Raw genomic sequence first — 26,457 nt, forward strand, 5'->3', positions numbered from 1 at the left:
ACATGGTATAATATGTACTGGCAGGTGTACTTACCTATATTTAAATCGTACGAGGATTTTTCTTTTGATATTTTGAAATATACGAGTAAAATCCTCGATATGGCCAGTCGAGTGCATACGAGATATTTTGAATAAAAGTAATTCCATCAATGTTCGAGTATTCCCATGCTAGAATTTTTTTCAAGAACGAATAAGTAGTACGCGGTAGGTATCTTCTTATACTATGCAGCATACATTACCATATTTTGTATTTCCTCTGAGAGAATAATTGTCTTTTTGAAATTACGGAAAAAAATTGTATTTTTATCATTCGTCGTGATTTGATTCTAAAATTGAAAACATTCATATTCGTATTCCCAATCCCAAAACATGGCAGGTATAGGTATATCTATTCTCGATTAGTATGTACATACTTACGTAGACATACCTACCTACCTACCTACCTACCTACCTAACTACTAGATACACCTACGTAATAAAATTAACGTTTGTATACTTGGAAAAACATATTTATATGTAAGTGGAACAGAATTTGTAATAAATTTACTCTCGTATCTTCATTCATAGTTTTCCACTCTATTTCACGTATCGAACTGGAGAATTTTCTTTTCGAAAACCTATTTAGGGTAACTTATACGAGTTTCAAGGACGTTGTGTTTGGAAATGGATTATTTTTCCACATCGGTATAAGTTAATTTCGAATTCAAAACTCAAACGTGTATATAGGGAAGAAAATTAATGAGGGTTTTTGAATTCTCGCGAACAGATATTTTAACATTCTTGTGGTCATTTTGATCATATTCAACTCGTAGCATTAGAAATAAAGTACGTGGGTTTCATTGAGAATTGTTTTGCTTTTTTAAATTACTTACTTATGGTGCAGTTCAGAAAAAATGTATAATAGGGTGGATCACGGGAGAAAAATGTCAAATGATTCTGACCAAATTAATTAGCGATCTTCATAGTGAACTAAACGTCACTTGGAAAATTTCAAGCTTTGGAGGTGCTCCTGGAGGGAAGATATGAGTCCTCAAACAGAAGGCATTTTTGAAAAAATCGTAGTTTTATCTTTCATTCCTACTAGTCCAAGAGCTATATAACCCACTGCGATTGGGCCGAAATAACTGAAAGCTGGGGATGGTCTCAAAAGTTATTATACATACCCCTATTTTGAAAACACTCGGTCTGCCGGTCCGCAGATGCTGCTATAAAGCTCAGTGAAAGCTCGAAAGTTCGCAATTTTTCTGAACTTTCAGCTGAGAAAACTGATGGCTGAAATTGGTGCCTAATTATATCATTTTTTACGCTGAATTCGAATACATAGGTCTGCCAACCCATAAGTGCCGCCAAAGCCCCGCCAGACTGGGTCAAAAGGGGAGTAAATTTGACAATTTCGTGTTTTTGTGCTAAATTCTCATAAAAACCTACAAAATCCAGTTAAAAATTATTCTCAAACAGTTTAACGGAATGCTCTATGGCCAAGATGATTTTTGGACACTGAAATTTTTCAAGATTTTCATTTTGGGGGGGGGGGGGCGTAAAAGGAGTATAGATGAATTCACCAAATATGACCTTGTGATATATCAAAATAATAATTATGCGTTTTTTTGACCGTATTGTGCTCCAATGTAAAAAATATTGCCATAATTGAATTTTACGACCCAATGTAGGTACATATTTTGATGTATCACAAAGCCATATTATTGGTGAATTTATGGATACTCCCCTCACGCCCCCCCCCCCCCAAACTGAAAATTTTGAAAAATTTTGGCGCCTATAAATCATCTTAGCCATAGAGCATTTCGTTATACTGCTTGAAAATAATTTTTAACCCGATTTTGTAGCTTTTTATGAGAATTTAGCACAAAACCATGAAATTTGCCAAATTTGCTTCTCCTTTGACCCAGCAGTGCGTCCCCGCCCACCCTTTGTAAAGCTATTTTCCTGGGCCCAAAAAACATCTCCTATCCTTTTCAGCTGCTCTTTACCTGGACATTGGGCTCAATTGCTACTTGAAATTTAGGTTTTATTGAGCTTTACAAATTTTGATTGTTGATCTTTGATTTTCCATCGATTCATTTTTATACCAAACAGAATTGAATAGGTTGGTATGTTTTATTCTAGAATCTCCGTAAAGCATCCTTAAATCAGAGGGTTGCACCCACTTCAATTTTGAACAAAATTTTGAAAACAAAGGTAAAAAATAAAATAAAAAAATAAAAATCAGGGAACATATTGCCAGCTATGGGTTTTCGGTAAAGTTAATTTCAAATTTCCTTTCACGAGCTCTTCAAGTCTCTCTATCAAAAAATTCAAAAAAGCCGAAACTTATGGCAAATACATACCTAATTCTATTTTGAATCCCAATTTTTTGGGGAAAAAGAGGCTTCTGATTGTGAGCATCTCTGGTCTTTTTGATTTTCTCTCAAAATTACCCCAAAATTCTGACAAATTTTATTTGAAAAAAAGAGACATCAGAAAAATGTGGAGAGGGGTATGAGAGTAAGGTAGAAGTAAAGGGCTTTACATCATTCATCCCTTCACAAAAAAATTAAAAATCAAAAATTAGAGATGTTTGGCTAGTTTTGAAGAAATATTACTTGTGCTTCAGGAAAATGGAACCTACTACTTAGGTGCTAGATAGGTAGGTACTTATGTTTCTTAGAGTGGATCTCCCCCCCCCTTGCAAAAAAAAGTCGGTGGATTTTGGCCAAATTCAGCAGAGACCTTCAGTTTGAGTTTGAAGTTACTCAAAAAAAAATTTAGGTCCGGAGGTGCCCTTATATGTAGAGGGGAGAAAATGGACTCTCAAAAGAGAGAGCATTTTCGAAAAAAAAACGTGTTTTTTCGCTCCTGTTGCTACCCAATCTGTTTTTGGAAAAACAAGTCCAGTCCCAAATGAAATTATTTGAAATTCTGGGTCGGGGTCTATGCTATTGCCATGAAGATCCAAGACCACTTTTGAAAATGTTTTCTTTGAAAATATTTCGCACTAAATATGCTAAAATATTAAAAGATATTATTCCTGAAATTGGGGAAATATTTTGAAACGCAGCGGTGCTAATTTTTTGGTCATTACTGCCGATTTCAAAAAATCGAGAAAAATTAGCCAAAAGCTCACTAAATTTTTTGGATTTTTTTGAAGTTGGCAATAATGGTCGAAAAATTGGCACTACTGCATGTTCCAAAATACTTACCCAATTTTAGCGATGATATCTTTCAATATTTTAGCTTATAATTTATGGCGAAATATTACTGAAGAAAACATTTTCAAAACACGATAATTCACTCAAAAATATGCGATTTGGGTACTGACAAGGAGCAAAAAAACCACGATTTTTTTTAGAATTTCCCCTCTTTGAGAGTTCACATGTCTCCTCCAGGGGCACCTCGGGAGCTAAAAAAAATTCTGAGTAACTTTCAACTCAAAATGAAGGTCTCTGCTGAATTTGGTCAAAATCCGACGATTTCTTTTACGATCTACTCTAAATTGTTTCGGGTTTTCCTATATTCATTTTTTTGCTAGGGTGTGATAAATTTGAGGCGAAGTCAAGGGCTTACCTACTAAAAAAAACATCAATGATATTCTCGATTCATTTAACAGTTTTGTAGGTAACTAAATCTACATAATTCACAAAAAATATGTACCCCTCGCCGAATAAATCATCGAGACTATTACACGTACTTATTTTTAATTAAAATCGCAAATAAACACGAAGAAAAAACCGCATAATGGAGTCGTAAATTAAGAAAATTGAGGCATCAGGTCACACATCTAGAGTAGAGTGACCATGCAACGGTTTATTACCTAATATAACTGCACAGTGCTGCACATAACCACATCGTAAATTTTGCGATTCGGCATACAAGGCATACCTAGCTACTAGGTCCACCTATTCGGACGGATGTACAACGTAGCACGCTATATATTTACACCTAAGTAATTAAGCGAGTAGTTGATGAACCGAATGCATTCTTTTACTCTGGTAACACTTTTAACAACCAAACACTAAAAAAAAATCAACTCAAACAATTAACCTGCGATGGTGGTTTTCCGAGCTGGACTCGGCTGTTTCGTAATTTCTCGCGCCTACACCGAAATAATTGAAAAAGAATGTCGTACTATAAGAAGAACTTCCATCGAGATACCTAGATATTTCAAAATACAAAAATTCTGCAAATTTTTCTTCGCGCAGTAGGTACCTACAGCACTTATAAAAAAAAATTTCAGCAGGAGTTTTTCAACTCGATCTTAATGAGGTCATGAGAGACGTGAACTTGTGGGTTATCTTTACCCTAGCGAAAAACTTGTAATTTTATAGTCACGGGTCGAAGTATTAATTATCGAGTTGATATTTAACGTATTATGTACGTAATTATCGCCTGCGAAATTTAATTGTTACGCGTATAAGTATCTTCTCCATTAACGAAACAAATGATAAAACAGAAGAAAACACGCGATTTAAATTTTCAACACGTGTTTGTCTGTAATAAACTTATATGTACCTACGCAGACGCTGGTACCGTCGTCGCCTTGCTCTAGGTGTAATTGTATATTAATAACTTCATAATTCGAATAGCCTTCCTGAAGCACGATCAATTATATGCACCTGAAATTAATCATATCTGGTTCGAAACTTATCAACGTGCTGTGAATCTCACAGCAGACAAAATTTATCGAAAGTAATTAATTTAACTTGGCAACCAGTTACGAGTACGAGTAGGTACCTAGATACAAAAAAGTAACAACCGGTGCAACTATAGTGTTAATTATTGGCATTACATTTGGTTTGTGTGTATACATAAGAATAACGATTGCCATTCATTATCTAAAAACGTTCCTTTCGTGCTTTGACCGGTTTGTACATAAATAAATTGGACCTAGGATGGAGATGAGAGTTAATGTGTAATAATTTGACGCCCTTACATCATTTGCCTCGTATACGGTATACAGCCTACATATCCATACACGAATTCTTTTACGTTGTTCGACAAGTTTTCCTTGTTGATTAATACGATTTAAAGTACAATTATCAATATGTGCGGTGGTATTGTTGAGCTTCTATGGATGATGACACGTGATGCGAATAATGCGGCAAAGTTTTTTTTTTCAGCTTAATATGGACTAGTAGGTTTCGATTCCGAGAAAGTACAGAGACGCGTGAAATATATAGGCTTGTGGGTTTCTCGTGTCATAAGCAGAGTGTCTAGAAATAATGTATACTTGAAGGAAGAATTTTTATTAGGTCAGTAAAACTTTTTGAAAATTTGAATAATGAAAAAAATCAAATTTCCAACACGTGCGGCGTGAAATTTGCTCCGATTGTGTGAAATTTATCAAACTTTGGTGCATTCAACTTTCATCGGGGTTCGTTTTATATTATTTAGTTGGCGGTGACACAATGTCTAGTCCTACACAGGTTTTGGTTTGGAGAAATGGTTAGTCAAATTATAGGCGAGAAGGAGGTTCCAATCCGTTGAAAAGTTCTGGGGTTGGAAACTCGGAACTAAAAAAAAAAAAAACTTCAACTCATGACGCATTAAAAAAAGTGATTTTCAATGGTATCAAGACTCCTAATTCTATTTTATTTTTTTAAACCACAATAGAATAGGAAAGCCTAGAATGGTCAAGTAAATATGATATTTTTTTTTTGAAATCTTGAAATGCTCTAACTTTGATGGATCTTATTACAATTTACATTTTTTTTTCAAATAAAAATTTGAAGACCTTTTATTTTTCTCTGTTCTAGTTGCCTATTTTCTCTAACTATAGAAATTATTTTTCTATGATCGAAATTAGAGCTAATCTAAGAATAAAAATCAGAAATCCAAAATCTGTAATTAAAATGGAAAAATTTAAATTTTCGAGATGAAACCTCAACTTTAAGATGATAATAATAAAAATTGAAAGCTACCTAAAAATTCAAGAACAAAAAAAATACAGCGAAGAGCTTTTCAAATCAGATTTACCTCTGCAACAACTGAATTTAAAAAATGATCTTTACATAACTGATAGTGATACAAAGGTTCCCAATACTGATCAAAATTTAAAAAAAAAAAGATTTTCAAATGAGTAGGTAACATATTGATTGTTGTTGACTTGAGTTCAAATCTTGACCCATTTTTTGAACACCCTCCTCACATTTTGAAAAAAAGTGAGGGACGAATCCATTCCAGTTTATATAGCAACCCCTAATTTGTGGGATCAACATGTCACACAGTATTTTCATTTTCAAAATTTGTTTTCAAAATAAGGAAGTTAGAGAAGCATTTGAGAGTCTTATAAAAAAATGAACAGAAATTTAAACTCGGTACTCCCCAAAATCATACAAAAACGACGCATCACTCATCATAGTTATATTCTACTTTTGGATGTTATGAACATGTTCAAGGGTATCAGTGGGGCGAGGGGGAGCTAGATCGAAAAAAATTACCAATCTTTGGAGTCGTTTCCTTGTTATACAACATCAAGTTTTTCAGCGGAAATTACAATTTTCTTCAGTGAAAATAGGTAATAATGTCAATTTTTAGTGGTTCAAGTCCAAGAATAATATCCTCTTATTAGAACTTTACCTAATCAACTAACAACCACCTAAAGTTGAATAACCGGCGACTAAAAAAAAAAGAGAAGGAAAGAAAGGAAATGAAAATTTCTCGTTTCTTTTCGAATAAACGAGTTTTTTTCTTTAACTTTTTTGTAAAAAACCCCACTGTTCTTAAAACTTTTTCAAACACAGAATAATGTTTAGCTATATTTTGATGATCGTTTTTTCAACTGTTGGAAGAAAGGAAATTTAGGTATGGGATCAGCCTGAGCTCCTCCCCCCCCCCCAATGCTAAAAGTTTAAGAAATGAGTTGAGAAAATGAGCCTTTGAGATGGAAAAATAGCAATTTTTTGATAGATTAAAGAACTGTTTGATTTTTTGTGCCCTTGCTCTTGCTTCACAGGAGCTAAATAGTTTTTCCATTTCTGGATCCCTGCATCAAGTACATAATTATCTGTTTCAACTTTCGTAAATGCCAAAGGAAGAAAAATTGACCTATCCCTGTAAAAAAAATAATAGGTAAATTTACCTCTTGAATACATTTTTGAGAACTTCAGACATTGATTCGCTCAAGCCTGTTTGTCTTTACTTTTCGAAATTAAACTTTTTAAACATTTATAATAAACGTTCAAGCAAAAAAAATTAACTCCTCTCATAAAAAAATTTACCTCTCGAAACACGTTCGGCTCGCGAATAAGCAAACTCCGTCCGGGATAAAACTCACTTATTATTGAGTAATAATTTTTTTACCTCTCAAAACACGAATTTTCAAAAGTTTTTGCCTTTGAAATTTCTAGAAAAGTATATTACCCCCCCCCTCCCCGTTCTCCCTCCCACCCCTTCTCAAAAATGACATAAGACCTTCTTAGGTTTTTTAGTCAACTAGGAGGCAGTTGGGAAATTCCTGCCCCCTTATGGAACCATTCACTATACGGTTCTGAAGAGCGCTTCCTTTTGGGGTCAATTTAAAAACCGAGCTTTCTCAGATAAAATTGAACTTGGAACTTTGAAAATTTTCAAAGAATTATTCGGAATCTTTTTCCAACCCTCTTCATAATACTGTGCAAAACAGATTCACTCCAATTCGAATCTGCATAGGTAACTAAGTATATTTCATTTGATAAGTCTACGTAGAACTCCTATATTCGAGCACATTGAAACGAAAAATAGATTCTTAAGCACCTACTTACTCGCAAGTACATATGTGAGGGCGCATGCAAAAAGGGTCCAAATGACCAAAAAAATAAATAAATAAATAAAGTTCCCTGAAATTGTTGTAGGAACACTTTAAAGAGTTCCTACAACAATTTCAGGGAACTTTTTTTTTGTCGTATGGTCCCTTTTCGTATGCGCCCTCACATATATGAAAACACAGACCTTACACTAAATTTTCCTCCATCAACCTCCCCAGCGTCGAGCGGTGATGGGAGTGAAATTGTAAATCTTCTCTAACCGATTCAGTAAAAGCTCATGAAAAAAATTTATACAAAACAGATTCAAAATCAGATATGGTGAAGAGTTTCCAAACATCGAAATGGGCCTTTCAAGACCCTCAGTTATTATTCAATAAACAAAAATTACGAAGAAAAGATCGTTCAGTTTGTAATTTATGTTGATAATTAATTTCTCAAATTCTCACGAAGGGCCCCATTTACCCATAATTCAGCCAGTCCACCCTTACTTACTATGGAATGGCCCTTAATGTAATTAAATTTGGAATTTTCTAGCAGATTTTTTCGATGAAGTTTGGAGGTACCTTACCAACCTAACGAATATTTGAAAATCCAAAAATTAAAGATTTTTGATGCATCAAAATAGAATGAAATTAAATGCACCTATTTATATTGTTTTTCGCTTCTTATAAGCATTTTAAGGGCTTTCGAAATTTTCCGATGATTTTTCAAAGCACGAATTACCTGCTATGATGCTAAGAAAGCCTAGTTCTAATTTCTGAAAAATTAAACAATAAACAATTTTCATAAACCTTACTCTTCGTTTTTCGCTTCCTGCTGAGTGAAAGGTTTCCTTTTCAGAATAAATATACATTTTTGTAAGATTAAAAACAATACAATACAATTTGCATCCGCTATAACTTATACAAGCATCCAAACTTTACACAACAGTTTTCCTTAATTTTTATTTAGAAAAATTCAACAATCGGTAACGTTTTGTTGTTGTTAAATATTTCGCATTATTACGATAGGTAAATTTTCCATCGAAGTGAATTTCATCGGATTCCCCATTAACCTTTACCATATAAGTTATACGTATTAAAAACCTGGAAAAGTTCTCACAATAACTAAATTCGAACGTACCATATGACTAAGAATCGTCGGGGGTATCCACCCTCGCCTTAAAAACAAAAACAAGAACCCAAGAACCCGGTACGGAATACAATTTATGGTAAAACAAAGCTACTTAACCTTACTCCGTTCACTCCGCTCGGAACGAGTTTTTTTTGTATGTGTGTATAACAACAGTTTGGTAAGAGACCATGACCTAGCCTCGAATCTGCTTTTATGTATAAGCGGTTCCAGCACATCACCTCTATATAATCCGCACGAGATTCGAAACTGGTGTCATTAAATCAACTATTGCTATTTGGTGATTATTTAGTGCCGTCGTTGCAAATTTTTACTACACATTCAACATGATTCGTAGTTTGGTAAGTAAAAATACACCCTTCATATTATTTCAGCACAGTGAAAAAACTTTTAACGCACTTTGTGAATTTTTTCGTGAAAAAAAAACTTTATAAACGGATTTATGGACGTGGTTTGTGGTTGAGACTTTTTAAAAAATGACTTCGCATAAAATGTCCTACCGGTTTAATTTTTTACATCGTGGCTTAAAAGTATTAAGAATTTCATAAATTGAAAAGCTCAGCCGTTGTGCATTTGTTACCGCGTTATCTTATCTGATAACTTAAGTCACTAATATACCAAAAGGCTACCTTAACTAATGATTTAATATTTTTCATTAAAATTCTCCCGATACTCTTTCCTTTTCGTATTACAAGTTGAACGAACTTTGGGTTTTATTCAATTGAAAATGACTCGTCGGGTCGACCGTTGTAATAGAAAAGAAACCCTTGAAAAGATCACTATAAATACCGCTTTTAACCATTTGTTTTGTTTACTTTTTATTAAATGTGTATTGTTTTCAAGTGCAAAAAAAAATGCAAATTTTCAATACCAATATATTTTATTCATACCTGTCATCAGGGGATATTTGACGCGTAGAAATATACGAGTACAAACGATAATGTCGATTTGTATTAAGCTCGAACATTTTCATCTTTTTCGACTCATACATAAAATATGATTTAAATTTTATCCCTCTCTGCAAGTCAGAGAAACTTACCAGTGATTTCTAACTCAAAAAGACAACTTTCTAAGCAAAACATTTTTTCCAAACTATGGTGAATGTTTTATAGATATAATACCTTGAAAATGGAAACCTTTTCGTACCTATCAAATATTTCACATGCTTCGAGAATTAATTTTCCATTCGTTTTTTTGACAAATTGAATAGTAAATGAATTTCATGCGAGGTTAGAAATTATCTACTCATTCACGAATAAAAGCTTCAGGTACCTACGTGAAATTTAAAATAGGTAGGCTATGCCATGTACGTACCATTACCTACTACCTACTCGATCAAAGGAAAAGTTTGAAATACAAGATGAAACTTATTTGACGAAAATTACCCAACAGGAACGTCTCGCCATTATCAAACAATTTTAAATTCATTTACAAAATTTTTTGCACAGACTTTCGGGCGTGATACAAAAGCATGAGGCATCGTGTTACACTTTAAAATATGCTTTTCCAGCTTTGATGTTCTCATTAGGTTTTGATGGGCTTTCTTGAAAATGCTATTTAAATTTATAAAACTGTCTACCTACGTTGAAGTAATAACTATTCCAACACTGAAAAAAATATAAATACATATAAATTATGTAACATTTATACTACACATAAAGACAATTTACTTTCACATGTAATGGAATAACGATTTCGAGAATCTGCTCAGTGCTCATCTTTCGCTGTGACACACAGACAGACATATGTAGAGAGAGAAAGAGATCTATGTCAGGTGTAATATCCGTGCTAAACTATATCGTATGTATCACGTACTACCTAACTACCTATCTAAGTTATCAATTACGTAAATCTAACGACATAATTGTCCCATTGGACGACATCCAGTTCAGTCGATGAGAACTATACGAAGCGATACTATGGGCATATGAGATGGCATTTGGTTTCATTTATCGCGTGCTCGTTACCAAATACAAATTGTACAATGAATCGTAGATTCTGGATGGAATTTTAATTTGCGCATTCGGCATTCCTTTCGGTAGCTTTGGTAATTGGATCGACGTTTCTTCATTTTGAGTTAGAAATCGATGAGTGATCGTTTGAGGTAGGATTTCCGAAAAAAGAATTGATAGTTTTTTTACACCAGTCTTTGATATATTTCACCAAATATCGGTTGATTTTTACTTATTTCAAAAATTTTAATTTAGGAAAATCGATTTCAATTTTGAAAAATTAGAAAATTTTGGGTAAGATCTTGTTCAAAAAAAATTGAAAAACGAATTAAAATTAACGCTTGAACAGATGAATCAAAAAATAATAAATCTATTAAAATGATCTTTATTTCACAAACATTTTTTTTCGAGCTAGATATAAAAATACCTATCGTACTCGTAGAATAATCGAAGTGCCAGTGTTTTTTCACATTTTCAAAAAGTTCAAAAATATAGCTGTTTTTTTGGCGTTTTAAAAAATTTCAACTTTGAAATACCTATTTGCCTGATTTTTTCAAGATATTATTTCATTGGGGTCGAAATTTTCCACAACTTTTGTTAATATTTATGAAAGTTTTAGAAACGTTGACTAAATTCACATTTTACAAAATTCAAAAAGTTCGAAGTTCACAGGAAAATGTAAGAAGATTACCCATTATTCTGTTTTTTTTTTTTTTTTTTTTTTTTTTTAGAAGTTATCCCTTGAATTCAAAGAATATTAGTACAATAACGAGCTCAAAATTGTTTTTAAAACAAATTAAATCAATCTGGCCAAATTTTCAACATTATTGTACCTATTTGAAAAAAACGTTGAATTTTTGGTTTCGAATTTGGTGTCATTTTGATTAACGTGTTATCAACACTGAGAAAGATTAACAAGTAAAAAGAATTCAATTTTCAAAAACTTTATTTGAATTCTAGTAGGTACCTTAAAATGGTTATGTAATTTTTACTTTTAGTTTATCAGGAAATGAATGATAAGTGCAAAAAATGTAGGTACTTATATCAATCTACATGTACATAGGTACTAATACCATTGCAATGCATAGATGCATCAAAATCTTAAAAACATATATCAAAATCAAGACCTAAATGAATGCAGCCATTTTAATATGTAGTTGTGGGTACTCCATAATTATTTCAAGGCAAAACCATACGTTGAGTTCCAAGAATAGAAAATTGACCCATGAAAAAAGCACTGACCTATACAATAAACATTTAATTAGCCTATTTTTTCAAAAATAATTTCCATAAAGATTCAAATTCAGCTCTAATTAATTGTTCTCTATGCTAATAAGGTAGGCTAATAACTTCACCATTGTTTACTCAAAATATAAACTTTGACGACATTGGTAACTTATTCGAATTTCTTCTTGTATGTACTTATACCTACAAAGAAACCTTGAGTGGATGTACACGTATTATTTTTGAACTTTTTTCCTAATCTAAAGACCCATGAGGCGGTCTGCAGTGAAATTTGAACTTCACAATTGAAAAATTGAATGTTCAAAAAATCATTGAAAATTGAAAAATAAATGTAGGTAGCAGATAAGGTTTTGCAAGCTAATTTTTCGAACAAAAAAAACACAAAAATATAAGTAGGTACCTTGTATAATCATTAAAACATACTTTTATCATCGCAATCTTTTGAGGCCATTTTTCTAATCGAGGAGCCAAATTAAAGCTTTTGGGACTTCATTGAAAAAAAAAAGAAAATTGTGAAAAGGTACTTACCGAAGTATAAGTACCTACTGCAGTTTCTTACATTATTTTTTCCAGTAAGTATACCTGCCAACCTGCCTAAATAATATTTCATTTCATCTAGTGGGCAGATGTTTTGAAAATTTTGAGGAAAAAATAATGGTGATGACGGAATGTTACCACTTTGAAGATTTTTTGGCTAAAAAACGAAACGAAATAAAAAAAGGAAGGACGATCTAAATTTTTGTTCAATTTTAAAATGGAAAACATTATGATTAGAAAATGACTTGATATTCAAATAGGCCATCTCATTAAAAGATCTTTCAAAAATACGCCATTAAGGCCAAAGTAAGATTTAAATGTTTAATTTCATTTTTAAATTTTCGGTGAATTTTTAAAAATTTGGCCCTGAAAGGCCGCTGCCAACCAAATCCTCCAATCAAGCTAAAATTTAGTTCACAGGATGATAGAACATATCACTCACAGAGCCAAAGTTGATTTCTCGCGATTTTTTTAAAATGACTGAAATGATTCATTGGAAAGATGTAATTTATATAAATTTTTTACAAAAAGAGTAGGTAAATCTAGAAATGAGAATCTAAAAATTGATATTAAGGTTAGGTAAGTATGAAAAATCGAGTAGACCCCCCCCCTCCAATGAATCGATGGCATCAATTTCCGAATCGATCTCACTCAAGCTTCTAAGTAATAATTGACAATTGACTTTATGAAATTCCCTCCAATTTTTTAAAACTTTTCAACATTTTTCATCAAAATTTCCAAATTTTTTACAACTTTTGAAAAATGTTTAAAGATTTTACCAGACTTAGTGAACTTATGTACTCGTACGTATGTCTATATTCGAAGCATTTGAAATGTTTTTTTTACGAAAGTTGAACAGCTTTATAAAATGCTTTTACCAAACTCAGCTACAATTTACCTACGGATAAATGAATTGAAAAAAATTAATTTGATAATCAGTCGTATTTCTTAAGCAGCAAACAATAATTTCTACACAATTATTACAATCGTTTAAAAAATCATTACACGCGGTTCATAAATCAGCCTCCTACCAGGCGTTTTTTTTTTCATTCGCCGACGCAATAAATAAAGCAATTCGAGTTTATCAACATTGATACAATAGTTTTTAATCGTTATTATACGACGTTGATAGCTTTATAAACAATACCAGCTGAAGTATTCTCACTAGGGAGCTTTTTTCATTCATTAAATTTACATATTTACGAGGATGAAACTATCGAGACTAATTATCACATCTTCGTTCTAAACGCTATGTTAACGTTTCGTTAAAAAACTGTTCCATTATTCACTACTTACTAAAGGACATTTCCCTATCAAAAGAACATCTTCGGTTACAAAATATTGTACTTACCTACTTACAAGTGCTGTACATACGTTCTTATATGAGTTGAAAAATCATCAATTCATCATAGATATAAATCGACGTTATTAAATTCGCTTATTCCGTTCAGTCTAGAATTTTTCTCGATTGTTGTCATGTTATCTGATGCGGTTAGAGTTTGAAAAATTCTAACAACGTGGTAACTAAATGCATCGAAGAGAAAAAAAACCTTGGTATAATTTAAAGGATACAATTGCACGTCAAGTTTTACGTATTGCTACACAAAATCGAATAAAGTTTATGCCTATAAAAAAAAAGCCAAAATTCAATTTCTTCACGAGCGAATGGTCTTATATCTCATTTTATTTATTTTTATATTTCGCGAATATTCCAGTCAGCGACTTAGAAATATTTACTGACAGCAAAGAGAGACTTTGTTATCATTTAGATTTCATGCCGAGTACAATTTCCGCATTCGCAATGGTCGCATCAAAATACACACACACTCGATATATTTTTTATCAAATTTTTCACCGAGAACATTTTCCTAGTCTTAAATTACGTGAATTTGTTTCACTTCCGGTATAAACGAAGCGAAATATACTCGACCTAAATTCTGTTTTCTGTTTTCTGTTTATAGGTAGCTTTATCCTTGTTGGTAGTCGCTGTCTCAGCAGGATATGCCGGAGTAGCTCCTTACTCGGCTTACAGTAGCTACGCAGCTCCAGCATACGGAGGATACGGATACGCTGCTGCATCTCCTTACTCGTATGGAGTTTCACCTTATTCTGCGTACTCGTCACCTTACTATGGTGGACACTCTGCTTACCCTTACGCCACTTCTTACGCCAATACTTACAAATACGCATACAAAACTCCATACGCTTACTCTGGTTACCATGCTCCAGCTTATGGTGCTTACTCGCCCTACTCATCTTATGGAGCTTACCCGTACTCGGCGTACGGAGGATACGTACGATAAGTCATCTCCATGATTCTCATTCGCACTTAATACCTCTTCTATGTACTTGTAAATAGTATATAACTTGCCATTTCAAATGAAAACTACCTAAATATTATGTACTATTACGTGAAACCATACCTTTTTCAAATTTTTATTACCTACCTTTTTTTTCTAAGTTTGTAATATTTTTACCAGAAATACATTTTTTTTTCTTCATACTTGAAGTGAATTTATTTGAATGTTTGCCTCTTACGAATAGGTACTTACATTGTGAGTACAATAATCGAGCTATGACTCGCTGATGATAATTCTGAACGATAGAAATGGAAATGAGGAGAATTTTTAGACCACACGAAGCTACTTCGAAAGATTATACAATAATACTCCACTTCCACAAGTTTTGAATGCTGAAGTACATTTTTCGATTTTCGGTGAATTTTTGAAAATGTTTGTGGAAAAAATGGCGACCAAACTTAAAATTTTACCAACTTGACCTAGGAATCCAAAATTTAGTATGTAGGTACTCCATTTGTCTACTTTCTAATCGACTGCAAATGGTGTTGAACCTTTTTGAGCAATTCTGGAGGCTTCAGCAGATTTTCGAAAGTGGAGCCAAAGAGAGTCAATGTGGTTCACTAACAAGCTCCAATCACTTTTATACATAAGGAAGTTGAATTGGGCAGTTTTTATGGCACTTTTGAAAATCTGAAATGTCCAAAATTTTGGCTGGAGGCTCCAGGACGGGTTGAAAGTACCTTCAATCGACTTGGAACGCTGAAATTAGGGTAGAAAGTATAAACTTCAGCTTTCTACAACTGCATTGGGTAAAATGTTGTGGAAATGATCTCTACTTTCAAAAATCTGCTGGAGGCTCCAAAACTGCTCAAAACGGTTCGAAATTGTTTCCAACCATTTCAAGGGGTCAGAAATAGAGTACACGTCAAATTTCAGCTTTCTATGTCAATTTGGTAAAATTTTGATTTTTTCACATTTTTAGCTCGAAGTTGATTTTGAAAAATTCACCAAAAATCGAAAAATGCACTTCGCTACCTGAAATTTTGGCCGGTTATATATTTCTACGCTATGTTAATTCAGCATAGTTCGGTAGCAAATTTTTAAAAATTTCGAAAAATTTTTAATCAAGATAGAAGTATTTGAGGGTTTAAAGTTTTCCAACACACTCTCAAAATTTGCCAAAACGACACAGCCTACCTTTATTTTTAGTTTTAAAGTCAACGTTTTCAACGAAATGGGAATTTTTTGAAATTCATGCTACGATCAGTAGGTGCGAATAAAGCTTTAAAAATACCAGGTAAAAATAAAAATTATTTCGATTCCGAATTTGTAGGTTGAAATATAAAATAGCCTACGTATTTTTTTACGAATCAATTCATCCGCGAAAGTAAATACCTACCGCCCGGACCAACGAGCAAAAACCACCACTAATTTTAGAACAACGCATCCGATAGCCTAACTCTTTTGTTTCAATTTGTTGAATTACAATTAAAGCCTCGTTTTAAGCGTAGGTAATAGCCAGAAGGTAGATTTCTCTCGGACCAGTGATTCTTTTCAACTATAGATAATTCCGGATGAAAAACGTTAGTGCTGTCGCCAATATAGCCCTAATTTTGATAGATTAGTATTAGCAATTTGACACGAATTTATCAAATACTTAGCTAGCCACGTCGGTGGGAAATTCACATCGCATCAACGCCCTCACAAATCGGTAAATTCAACCGAGTGACAAAATTTAACCGAACTTTTAATCCCAAAAGTCAACAAGTTTATAATAAATTAATCGAGCAATTGATACGAGTAAATCCCAAAGCACAAAGCTTTTGAAACTTCGCAAGTATCTACTTGGAAACTATTTCTTAATCTGGTTGAAAAATTTATCAATAAAAACTTGGTTAAATTTGACAAAAACCTACACTCGAAAAGACAAAGGCGGACTGCATCGATTAAGTAAGTACATTTAATCCTCTACAGAGAATCAATCTATCTTGTGCGAAGATTACGATTTTATTTATTCCAAAATATGGTAATAGGGCTTTTGACATGCAGTGCAGGTCTTCTTTTTTGCTAGTTTGTTGTCTTCATTCTAACAAGAGTATGGTACCTAACTACCTACCTATCCATTATAATATTTAAAATAGACGAGTAGGTAATTTTGATATTTAGTTGGATTGCAGGGTACTGAGACAGTAATTTATTCAATTAGAGAGCATAAGTGATTTTCGACGATTTTTGAAGATTTATTGGCCGTGCGAAGGGAGGAAAATAATTCAAAGAGGAGAACAAGAAAATGCGTAAGCCCCTAGTAAACATAGTCCACCTTTTCTCAAAAAAAAAAAAAAATCGAAATTAAGTTACCCACAAATTAAAGAGGTAAGTTACAGCAGCATTTTTTAGAAAAATTTGGAAAAAATGATTTGTTCAGAAACGTGTTTACAAACAAACATTTCAAAAAATATATTATAAAAGAAGTAATAAGAACCATTTGGCACGGATCAGTTGCAATTCGTATTTATTTCTGAGCAACTTCCCCTCTCCGTCGAACACGTTTTATAGCCAGTCCAAGCAACTGATTCGACCACAATGTAGAGATCTTGCATACTCCTTGTAAGTAGGAAAAATCACAGTAAATCAGTCAATGACCTAAAAGAACATTTCCAGAACTGCACGATTGCATGGTCCATTCGTAACTCGTCACATTCAATTAAGGAAGGTTTTTGTAATGAACTAGATCGTGAAAAGTGTTTCATTTTAAATCCATCGAAGTAGTCGATATTACTCGGAAGTGCTCCTACTTGGTGTTTCGATTCGCAAATCGCTTCCTTGAAATAATTCTCTTCCATGATGATTTCGTGTAAATTGGTAAGATAATATTTTTAATTTTTTGAAACTGATTCTTTTTAATTAGATGCCTATTTAATTGGTAAATAAAAACCAATTCCATGCTAAGATTATTTTTATATTAAGCTTTCAGCATGGAAAATTCGATGATGTTTTCAAGAGTAGAAGGTCGGAATGGAGGGTCAAAAATTGTGGGTGAGTGACTTTTGAGCGATTTTGAATCATGTGTATGTAATTTATGCCATATTAATAGAGGAATAGCCTCAAGTGGTTCCTTGAGTAGGAAAAAATTCCAAAATGTTTGACCTGAAGTCATAGAATTTTCCCAAAAATTTTCATGAATTTTCTTTTCCCCATTTACATTCTTGGAGGTATTTATTATTTTTTTATTTTAATTATTGGGTACTTAGTATTATTATTACTTACCTAATCATTACATTTATTTCTTCTTCTTTTCTTGCTTCTTTGAAAAAAGAGAGAAAAAGACACATTAAAAATCCTAAATCTCAAACTCAGCCTTATTCCCTTTTCAACAATTTTGACTTAAAATTTCAACACTTTGAGGAGAATCCAAAAAAAATTAATTCCATATACCTATATATTATGTAGTCACGATTACTTCAGCGGAGTTTGAAAAAAATCTCTACAATTTTTCCAACCTCTGAAAGAATTTTTGAATTGCCTTCAAAAATATAAAAAAGGTGTGTCATTTTCAAAACTTTGTTATTTTTAAGAGTTTCAGTTTCCTATTAACATCGCAAAAAAACATAGATACACAAAGATTATCACTTACAGAATTTTTTAAAAGAGCAGAAACCTGTGGAGGAATTTTTTAAAATTTCACTTAACCTCTAATTTTACTCATTTTAAGTGTTCTTTAATAATTTTGAGTTTGAAAAATATTTAGAATACACTATGAATAGAGTCTGTGTAAAAAAATATCTAATTATTCATCAAGTTTTGAGAATTTAAAAAAGTTGAAAACAATTTTTTTAATGTTGAAAATTTAAAAAAATATAAACTTTAAAAGCCAAAATGGATAAATGCAGTTCAAGGCTAAATTCAAAACTTGAGATTTCTACCACATCATTTTGTCATCAGTCAAATCGTTTTTTCACCTGCCCATTCCCATCACTTTCACCTCCCTCAAAAATCAAAAATTAGTCCATCCTTTTTTTAAAAATCTTTTGTGATTTTGACAAAATTATAATTTAAAAAAAAATAATAAAAAAAAAGAAACGTTGAGTTAGAAAAGAAATCAAAATTTTCGAAGATTTGAAACTTTGAGTTGACGAAAATTATTCAACTTGTACAATTTTTCGCTCCTCAGGTGTTTTTCAACGTGATGGCTTTCGTCTACTCAAAACCTCTAGTACCAGTTGCACTAGACCCTTCAAACGTATTACTCGCAGAACCATCAGTCAGCATAGCTCATATCCCTGCCCATATTGGAACAGCAATTTCAAAAACCATACAATACGCTGAAACTCCAGCCATTACTGGATTCTCATCAACTCTTTATAAACCAGATCTCAGTCCATTTGGAGGTGGTCCAGTACCTTACCATTATACGTACCAAGACACTTTACTTCGTCCGACCAAGATCATAGTTCCAAAAATAGCCAAAATGGAGCCCGATGTCGTCCACGTGCCTGTGATACCTTCGATTAAAGATGTCGAATTAGCTGCCCCCATTTTCCCCAAGTTTCCAGCTATTAACCATGACCTTATTCAGTACGCTCCGGTAGTGCCACCTTTGTAAAAAAAAAAAATAAGTAGCTCAAATTATTTATTTTAAGTTAGTACATATTTGTCGAATAAATTATTTTTCGTGACTTTTTTATTCTCCATTTTAGTTTGAGAAATTTTCTAGTAGGGCTACATATTAAAATTTCTTCGAGTGTAATATGGAATTTATCATAATTTCAACGGATGAAGAATGCTGGAAAGATTCCTCATTTTTCTTTCAAATTTGAAATTTTTAACGAGTAGGGTAGGTAGTAAATTTGAAACAACTTAGATTAGGTATATCTAAAAGAAATATTTTTTTCGGTTGGTAGATATTAAATATCTTGCAAACAAAATGAGAAAAAAGAAACCTTGAAGATATGTACCTACCTACCTACTCCCGAATACCGTAAAATTCGAACGTTTACCGTAAATATTTCAATGTAAAATTCATCAAGTTGCAAGTCAATACACGAAGGAATTTTTCAAAGGTAATTGTACCACTTTGAGTTTTAACGCTCGTCAAAAAAGTACGAATAAATTTTTAAACGAAGTTCAAAGTTGATTGAAACAGTAGTAAAAGAGAAAATTACCGCGATACGAGTTCCCTACAGGGAAAAAACTCAAGTATACTCGAGACATTGGGTAAATTTCAAGGTAGGTTTTATGTATCTGCGTACAAAGTGTTCGGAAAATCATACGTTGCATAGTATTTTTCGATGGTCGATAACCTCGTACCTTGAAAAATCGTCTTCACATCAATTCGTTAGCACCGCAATTACACGCCATTAGCGACGGATAGATACACGTTAAGATAGTGAAGCTACTCGTACTTAAATCGATCCGAGCATCACATATTTTTCTATTATGAAAAATAATTCGCTTTAAAAACTACTCCATTGGTATGGTATGATTCTTCACCTCGGGTAATACCATTAACGGGTATTTGTACAATGAATTCGATTACAGCACGTTAAAAAAATGAAACCAAACAAGAGACTATCTCGATATCATTAAATTTTCTTCATTCTTTTTAAAATGAAATATTTTCTATTATCGAATAACGAACGCTTGAAAAATTCACAAAACTTTATTACTTCGCAAAACACACGTTAATACGTATTGTTACAAGAGGAAGGGCGAATAGGGGATATATCATAACAAAGTTTGGTAATAAGGAGAAGTATACGGTAAAGGTAACGGATAAGAGCCCGGAGCCGATCCAGATGCTATAGGACCCGAAGAAGCTGGCATACCTAAGCCATTATTTATAGGCTGTCCGCCGAAAGATCTGCTAAAAGGCATTTGTACTATGGCCAGTGGAGCGGACAATATTGCGAATGGATTGATGATGCAGGCAATATCTTGACAAAATGAGACCAGTAGTAGGAAAAATACAGAGATGAAAACCTGCAGAGAAAAAAAATTGTTTAAAATTTACCGTATATAACGTGGCGATATCGACAACGTGCTTAAAATATTCACACGATTGGATGTCTCTATATTATACTCGCACATAGGAGGTATGTATAGTCTATTTACGGGCTAAATTGACACCATATCTAAATCTCCGCTTAAAACTTCAATGTACCAATTTTATAGCTGACGACGTACTCGTAATTCTCCACTATATTGATGGCTAAATGTATTAAAACAATGACGTCATTTTCCGCAGTCTACCGCATTATTGATGAGTCGATAAAAACAAACCGAATTACTTTTCTACGTCAATATACCGCGAGCTTTAGTAATAGGTACACGAAAGTTTTAATAAATTTTCAATTTTCTATTATAGAGGCATTTTAGAACAATATATAGGTAGATACGTTTAATTTCCTCGTCATAATTATACCTGCCCCTGCCTAGCCTTACCCAATCTCTCTCACGCGTACGCTTTCTAATCAGATAACAAATTAAAAGCGTACCACGCAATTAACACTTATGACATGTAAACTTTTACAATGGGATTGTTTCAAATGCCATGCCAGAGCTTTAAAGCGTATATAGATATACCTACGTAAATGAAAATTTATATTTTTTGTCACCTACTGTATTAATTTTAATTGGCCTTATTTTTTGTGTCATTTTAAATACTCTGTATATATACCTGCATGGGCTATAAACAACCCTCGCGCGTAGGCAGAAGGTATTAACGTATCTCAACGCAACTATTTCACGTATTTTGTAATTTCAAAATCTGAAAGTTGCCAATTTTTCATGGCCTTGTAGGTAACCGGATTTTGAAAAATAATGAAAATTAAGTAGATTTTTTCGTTTTGAAAGAAGGGTAAGTATTTCAGTATAAAGAGAGAGAATGATATTCCAACGAACGAGAGTCCTTTTTTTTCGGCTGTAAAAGAGAAGAAATAGCTAATTAAAGCATAAAACTTTATCCTATAATGGATTCAAACACAGTTAGAGGGATGAAATTTATATTTTTCTGATGACGAACTTTCTTCCTGAATTTGTGGATTCTAAAAAATTTTAAAAATGAGGGGAAGCGGTTGAGCAAGTCTTTCAAAATATTTGAATGAAAAAAATACAATATTCCAGGCACAAAAATGAATGATAATTTTATCAAAATACACGTTCTCGTTCCGTGTTTGAAATTCCGAAGCCTGCAAACACAAAGAATAAAGACTGCGTAGGTAAGTTGTAAAGGTTTGCTGATCTCGGAATTGAAGGAGCATAGTTATGACGGAGCATCCAAGGTAACATATGTTGCATGATTCCTTATCCTTACTCCTTACATAACTGCAAGTACGAAGTTGAATGTGATTGCATCAAGTAGCAGAACGTTGAGAGAAGCACAAAAAGAAACGTACGTATTTTAGTTTCAGACCAAATTCAAAATTCCATTTTACCAGCCCTATCTTAAGTTTTTTTTTTTTTTCAACTGGATGAGGGTGGAAATGGAAGTACTGTAATGTCGGCTCCTTTGATTATATGTATAGTAAGGTCAGGATTGAGTACCTACTCTAAACATCTCTATCGATGATAGATCTTTTAAAATAATTTTCACAGATTTTGGCTACATTGGTAGGGCTATATATCTATCATTTTTTTAAATCTTTTTTTTCACATTTTTTTATACTGGGTGTGTATAACTGCCAGCATTTTTACGCCCAGTTTCGAGTGGTTAGTTTAGATTTGGTTTGATAAGTTGATTTCTTTGAAGAATCTAATAATGTTTTCCATCTGTAGGATGCTGTCTGATTTTTGGAACTAGCATGACCTCCAAATTACGAAATTAAAAACTGATTTTTGGAGCTTGCGTGGACTTCAAAATACAAAATTTCAAATAATTTTTCGAAATATGCATGGCCTCTGAACTATGAAAAATCAATTCAATTTTTGGAGAGGTCATGCAAGCTATGAACAATCGAATCAAATTTTTGTAGTTCACGTGGCCTCCGAATTACGATATTTCAATTTACATTTTGGAGCTTTGGGAAGCCAGACAAGTGGGCAGACAACCTTGAGAAGCCATGACAGACGGGTCACTGAATTTAGAAAGTCAAACAGAAAGACACCTAAAGAGGCCAGACACGAAGATAGATGACCTTGGGAAAATGGGAAGCCAGACGGACACACTTACAACCTCGAAAGGCCAGAGAGACAGGTCAATGACCTTAAGAGGCCGGACAAGAAGACCGATGTACTGACAGGTCAATGACCTTAAGATGCTAGACAGGTAGGTCAATGACCTCGAGAAGCCCAACAAGCTGTTAGACGACCTTCAGAAGCTGGACAATAAACGAAAGTTTAACGTGAAAGTTGATTTTTGAAAGAGGATTTTATACTGATTGAAAAGCTTGCATCGATTTCTCATTTTTTTCTCATGATCTTTCTAATAAATAATAAGTAAGTACCTATCCATGAAAAATTTCTGACCACTCAATACTCATGCTTCATCCAAATTTTTTATTGACTGAATATTTTTACTTAGAAGAAAATTCGGTTAGCAATTTCGCAAGTGAGTATTTTACCCTATAGGTATAGGTAAGTAACACTTACCTGCGAGTAAGTATTTCGATGAATTTTCGAACGCTTTGTTCAAGAACATTGTACTTTTTCTCGAAAAAAAAAAAAAAAAAAAAAACACTTTTCATCATTTTTGCATTTAGCTGTGGGAATGGGAAAGAAAACAATTTTTTTACTACGCAACGTGGCGATTAAAACATAAAGTTCTCGTTGAAAACATGAAAAATACTGAAATTTCATCCGTTAGATCATCCGTGAGTCTGAAGAAAAGATGAGCAAATAAAATAATAAAATCATTGATGACGTCAGAAACGCTTGATTTAAATTACACCCTTCGAGAAAATAATTATTTATTATGTTGGTGATTCTCCAGTTTTCAAAACAAATTTTTTGCGTTCGGTCAGGGCAAAATGGATGTTGGCTCATATTTCATCTGTAATTACGCTGGATTAAAACTACGATAAATGTTTATCGAGTAAAATGATTCAAACCAATAATTCGATCTTCAATAAGATTTGAGTTGTTTTTTTTTCGAAATTCAATAACTTTGAAACGAGATACCTATTTTGCGTTATTAGTTTTTCAAAAATTTTTCCTGGAATTTAATACGCTTATGGGTTCTTTTGGCAAAAAATGTAAATAAGATAATTTATCTGGTTCAGTGACACATCGAAATAATGTTTAAAACAGGTCAAATAACAGGAAGACAGACTTAATTTCAATTTTTACGTACCTACCTACCTAAACCAATGTCGTTCAAGAATTTATCTCTCGTTTTTTTGTTTTTCATTTTTTCCCCATATATCGCTCGAATCCATCTGTCATATTGTGAAATACCTAAGTAAGTATCGTTATCTATTTAATACCTACAAATTTTTCTCTCTGTATATTTCAACTCATTTTATACCTACAATAAATTTCCAAAAGAGTTGTATTGTTTGATTAAATTTATGTCAAGATATCAAAGGTAAAAGAAGCTAAAATTATGATAGGAGGGTAAAAGAGAAGATGGAAACTGCCACGTGATGTCCCTTAGGTGTCAAATTCACAGACAAAAAAATCTCATCCCTCGTTCGTTTTGAAAACACTCCGATCATTATGAGAAGGGAAGGTGAGGAAAAGAATAAAATTTCCATTGCAGAAAATACGTACCTACGTATATTTTAACGTAGTTCCGCGAGCAGCATTGAATCCAGAAATTTCCCTCTTCGATGGCAGTTATGTTATTATTATTCAAAGCATCAGGTTAAACATCTTAAAGTAAATTTAAATCGATTAGAACTGTTTCGAGAATATTGATACCTAAATTGAAAGCACTAATAATTTGTATGAATAGATCCCCATCAAATCTAATTATCGCCTGTCCGCAGTTAATTGCAGTATTTAGCTTGGAAACGAGCACCATAATAGTAGGTACCTACCTACGTAATTGCATTACGATGTGAATGATGAGGATAGTATAAGATATTGCAAAAATCCCAATTTTGTATAATTTTTTCACTAATTTATTCGGTTACGGTGTCATTGGGAATTGGGATTAGATTTTCTATAGAACGGATTTCAAGTAGGTGGCAGCTTTAGTATATTTATCCCGGAAATACAACGAGTTTTTAATTTAAACTCGAGTCGATGACCTGAAATATTGTTAAATTTTGAAAGCCTGTACCGCGAACATCTGTTTCCGTCATGTATAAAGTATATTTGTTTGTTTTTCTAATTCGCAACGAATGATGTTGTACAAATCCGAAGTTGTTTCGCTGCGAGGTGAATAAAACCGAAATTTTGAGTATCGAATAAGATGAATTAGACGAATTATGGAAGGGTAGGGTACTCGGAAGGTATTGGCAGAAATATACAGTTTTTGTTTTCCATTCGTCCTTTCACTCTGTAATTATTTGGTTATTGCGAGGGTACGTTAAGTTTTATGGAAAGTTGATACGTACATTTTTTGGTGGAATGCGATGAATTTTCATTTCGATCACGTATTTATTAATTATTACCCTAGACATCGGTTTCTATCAGATTCAGGGAAAGAGTTGTTATTTTCAGACTGGTAAAATGAAAATTAAAGTACCTACGTTTCATGAGTTACATAAATATTACCTACCTAATACTTGTCTAAATTCAAATGTTTGGAATTTTTTTTTGGGGAGATTATTACACCCGTAGGGGGGGAGGGGTTAGATTTGGTTTGTGAGGTTGATGTTTTTTATTAGGGAGATGAATTTTTGTATTTCCGAGGGTTCGTCAGGGATAGTAGGTGGGTTTTCTTTTATCTGTAGTGTAAGTCTGTTTTGTTTTAGTTGAGGGCAGTTGAAAAGTATGTGTTGGATGGATGTGGGTTCGTTTCTGCAAAATTGGCATGAGGGTTTTGGTTCTTTTTGGTATAAGTGGTTATGAGTAATTTTTGTGTGGCCTATTCTTAGTCTAGTAATAAGGATTTCTTCTTTTCTGTTCTGGTGGCCTAGATTTTTCCAGGGGAGGGTTGTTTTTTTTATGTTGGAAGAGTTTGTTTGAAGTTTGTTGTGACCAAAAGTTCTGCCAGTTAGTAAATGTGTTGTGAGTGATTAGAGATTTAATGTCATATCAGGAATGAGAGAGGTAAGAGAGGAGGGGGCAGCGGCTGATTTTGCTAATCTATCAACAGTTTCGTTTCCAGTGATACCTATATGTGGCTGGGAACATACATGAAGCTAATTGAGTAATCATAATATTGGAGGTTAAAAAGGGACTTATGTATGTCTTGGACTATGGGATGGTCAGAAAAAATGTTTTGAATGGATAGCAGTGAACTTAGTGAGTTACTTTGGATTAAGAATTTTTTATTTTCTGATTGAATGGAAATTATACTTATCTATTAGGCAATGTTTTATGGCAGTGAGTTCAGCAGTAAAAATTGAATCGACAGAAAATTTCTAACAATATAGAATATAGGTACAAAAATGTCCATTAAGGAAAATTCCAGGGGCTGGGCTGATGAATTCCATTATTAAATTTTTG

General features: G+C 33.1%; 3 protein-coding genes across 3 annotated transcripts in view; 2 read left to right on the forward strand and 1 right to left on the reverse strand.

Annotated features, from left to right (window-relative positions):
• The window catches only part of LOC135839579 (calphotin-like), a 101,671-nt gene that overhangs the window by 53,921 nt on the left and 21,293 nt on the right, over nt 1–26,457 (reverse strand). The window lies entirely within an intron of this gene.
• LOC135839757 (cuticle protein 12.5-like) lies at nt 9,055–15,107 on the forward strand. Its single transcript, XM_065355946.1, has 2 exons — nt 9,055–9,211; nt 14,566–15,107. Exons 1-2 carry the CDS (start codon nt 9,197–9,199, stop codon nt 14,905–14,907), a joined length of 357 nt encoding a protein of 118 aa, XP_065212018.1. The 5' UTR covers nt 9,055–9,196; the 3' UTR covers nt 14,908–15,107.
• Nucleotides 17,590–19,580, forward strand: LOC135839578 (uncharacterized). Its single transcript, XM_065355664.1, has 2 exons — nt 17,590–17,766; nt 19,076–19,580. The coding sequence occupies exons 1-2, from the start codon at nt 17,746–17,748 to the stop codon at nt 19,505–19,507; spliced, it is 453 nt and encodes a 150-aa protein (XP_065211736.1). The 5' UTR covers nt 17,590–17,745; the 3' UTR covers nt 19,508–19,580.

The sequence above is a fragment of the Planococcus citri genome, chromosome 3, assembly GCF_950023065.1.
Source record: "Planococcus citri chromosome 3, ihPlaCitr1.1, whole genome shotgun sequence".
Lineage (NCBI taxonomy): Eukaryota > Metazoa > Arthropoda > Insecta > Hemiptera > Pseudococcidae > Planococcus > Planococcus citri.

What these genes read in the sequence shown, in the direction of transcription:
- LOC135839578 (XM_065355664.1), top strand. Translation starts at nt 17,746, where the DNA reads ATGATGATTTCGTGTAAATTG. An exon ending in TGATGATTTCGTGTAAATTG is followed by an intron (nt 17,767 to 19,075) that starts GTAAGATAATAT and finishes TTCGCTCCTCAG; the next exon opens with GTGTTTTTCAACGTGATGGC.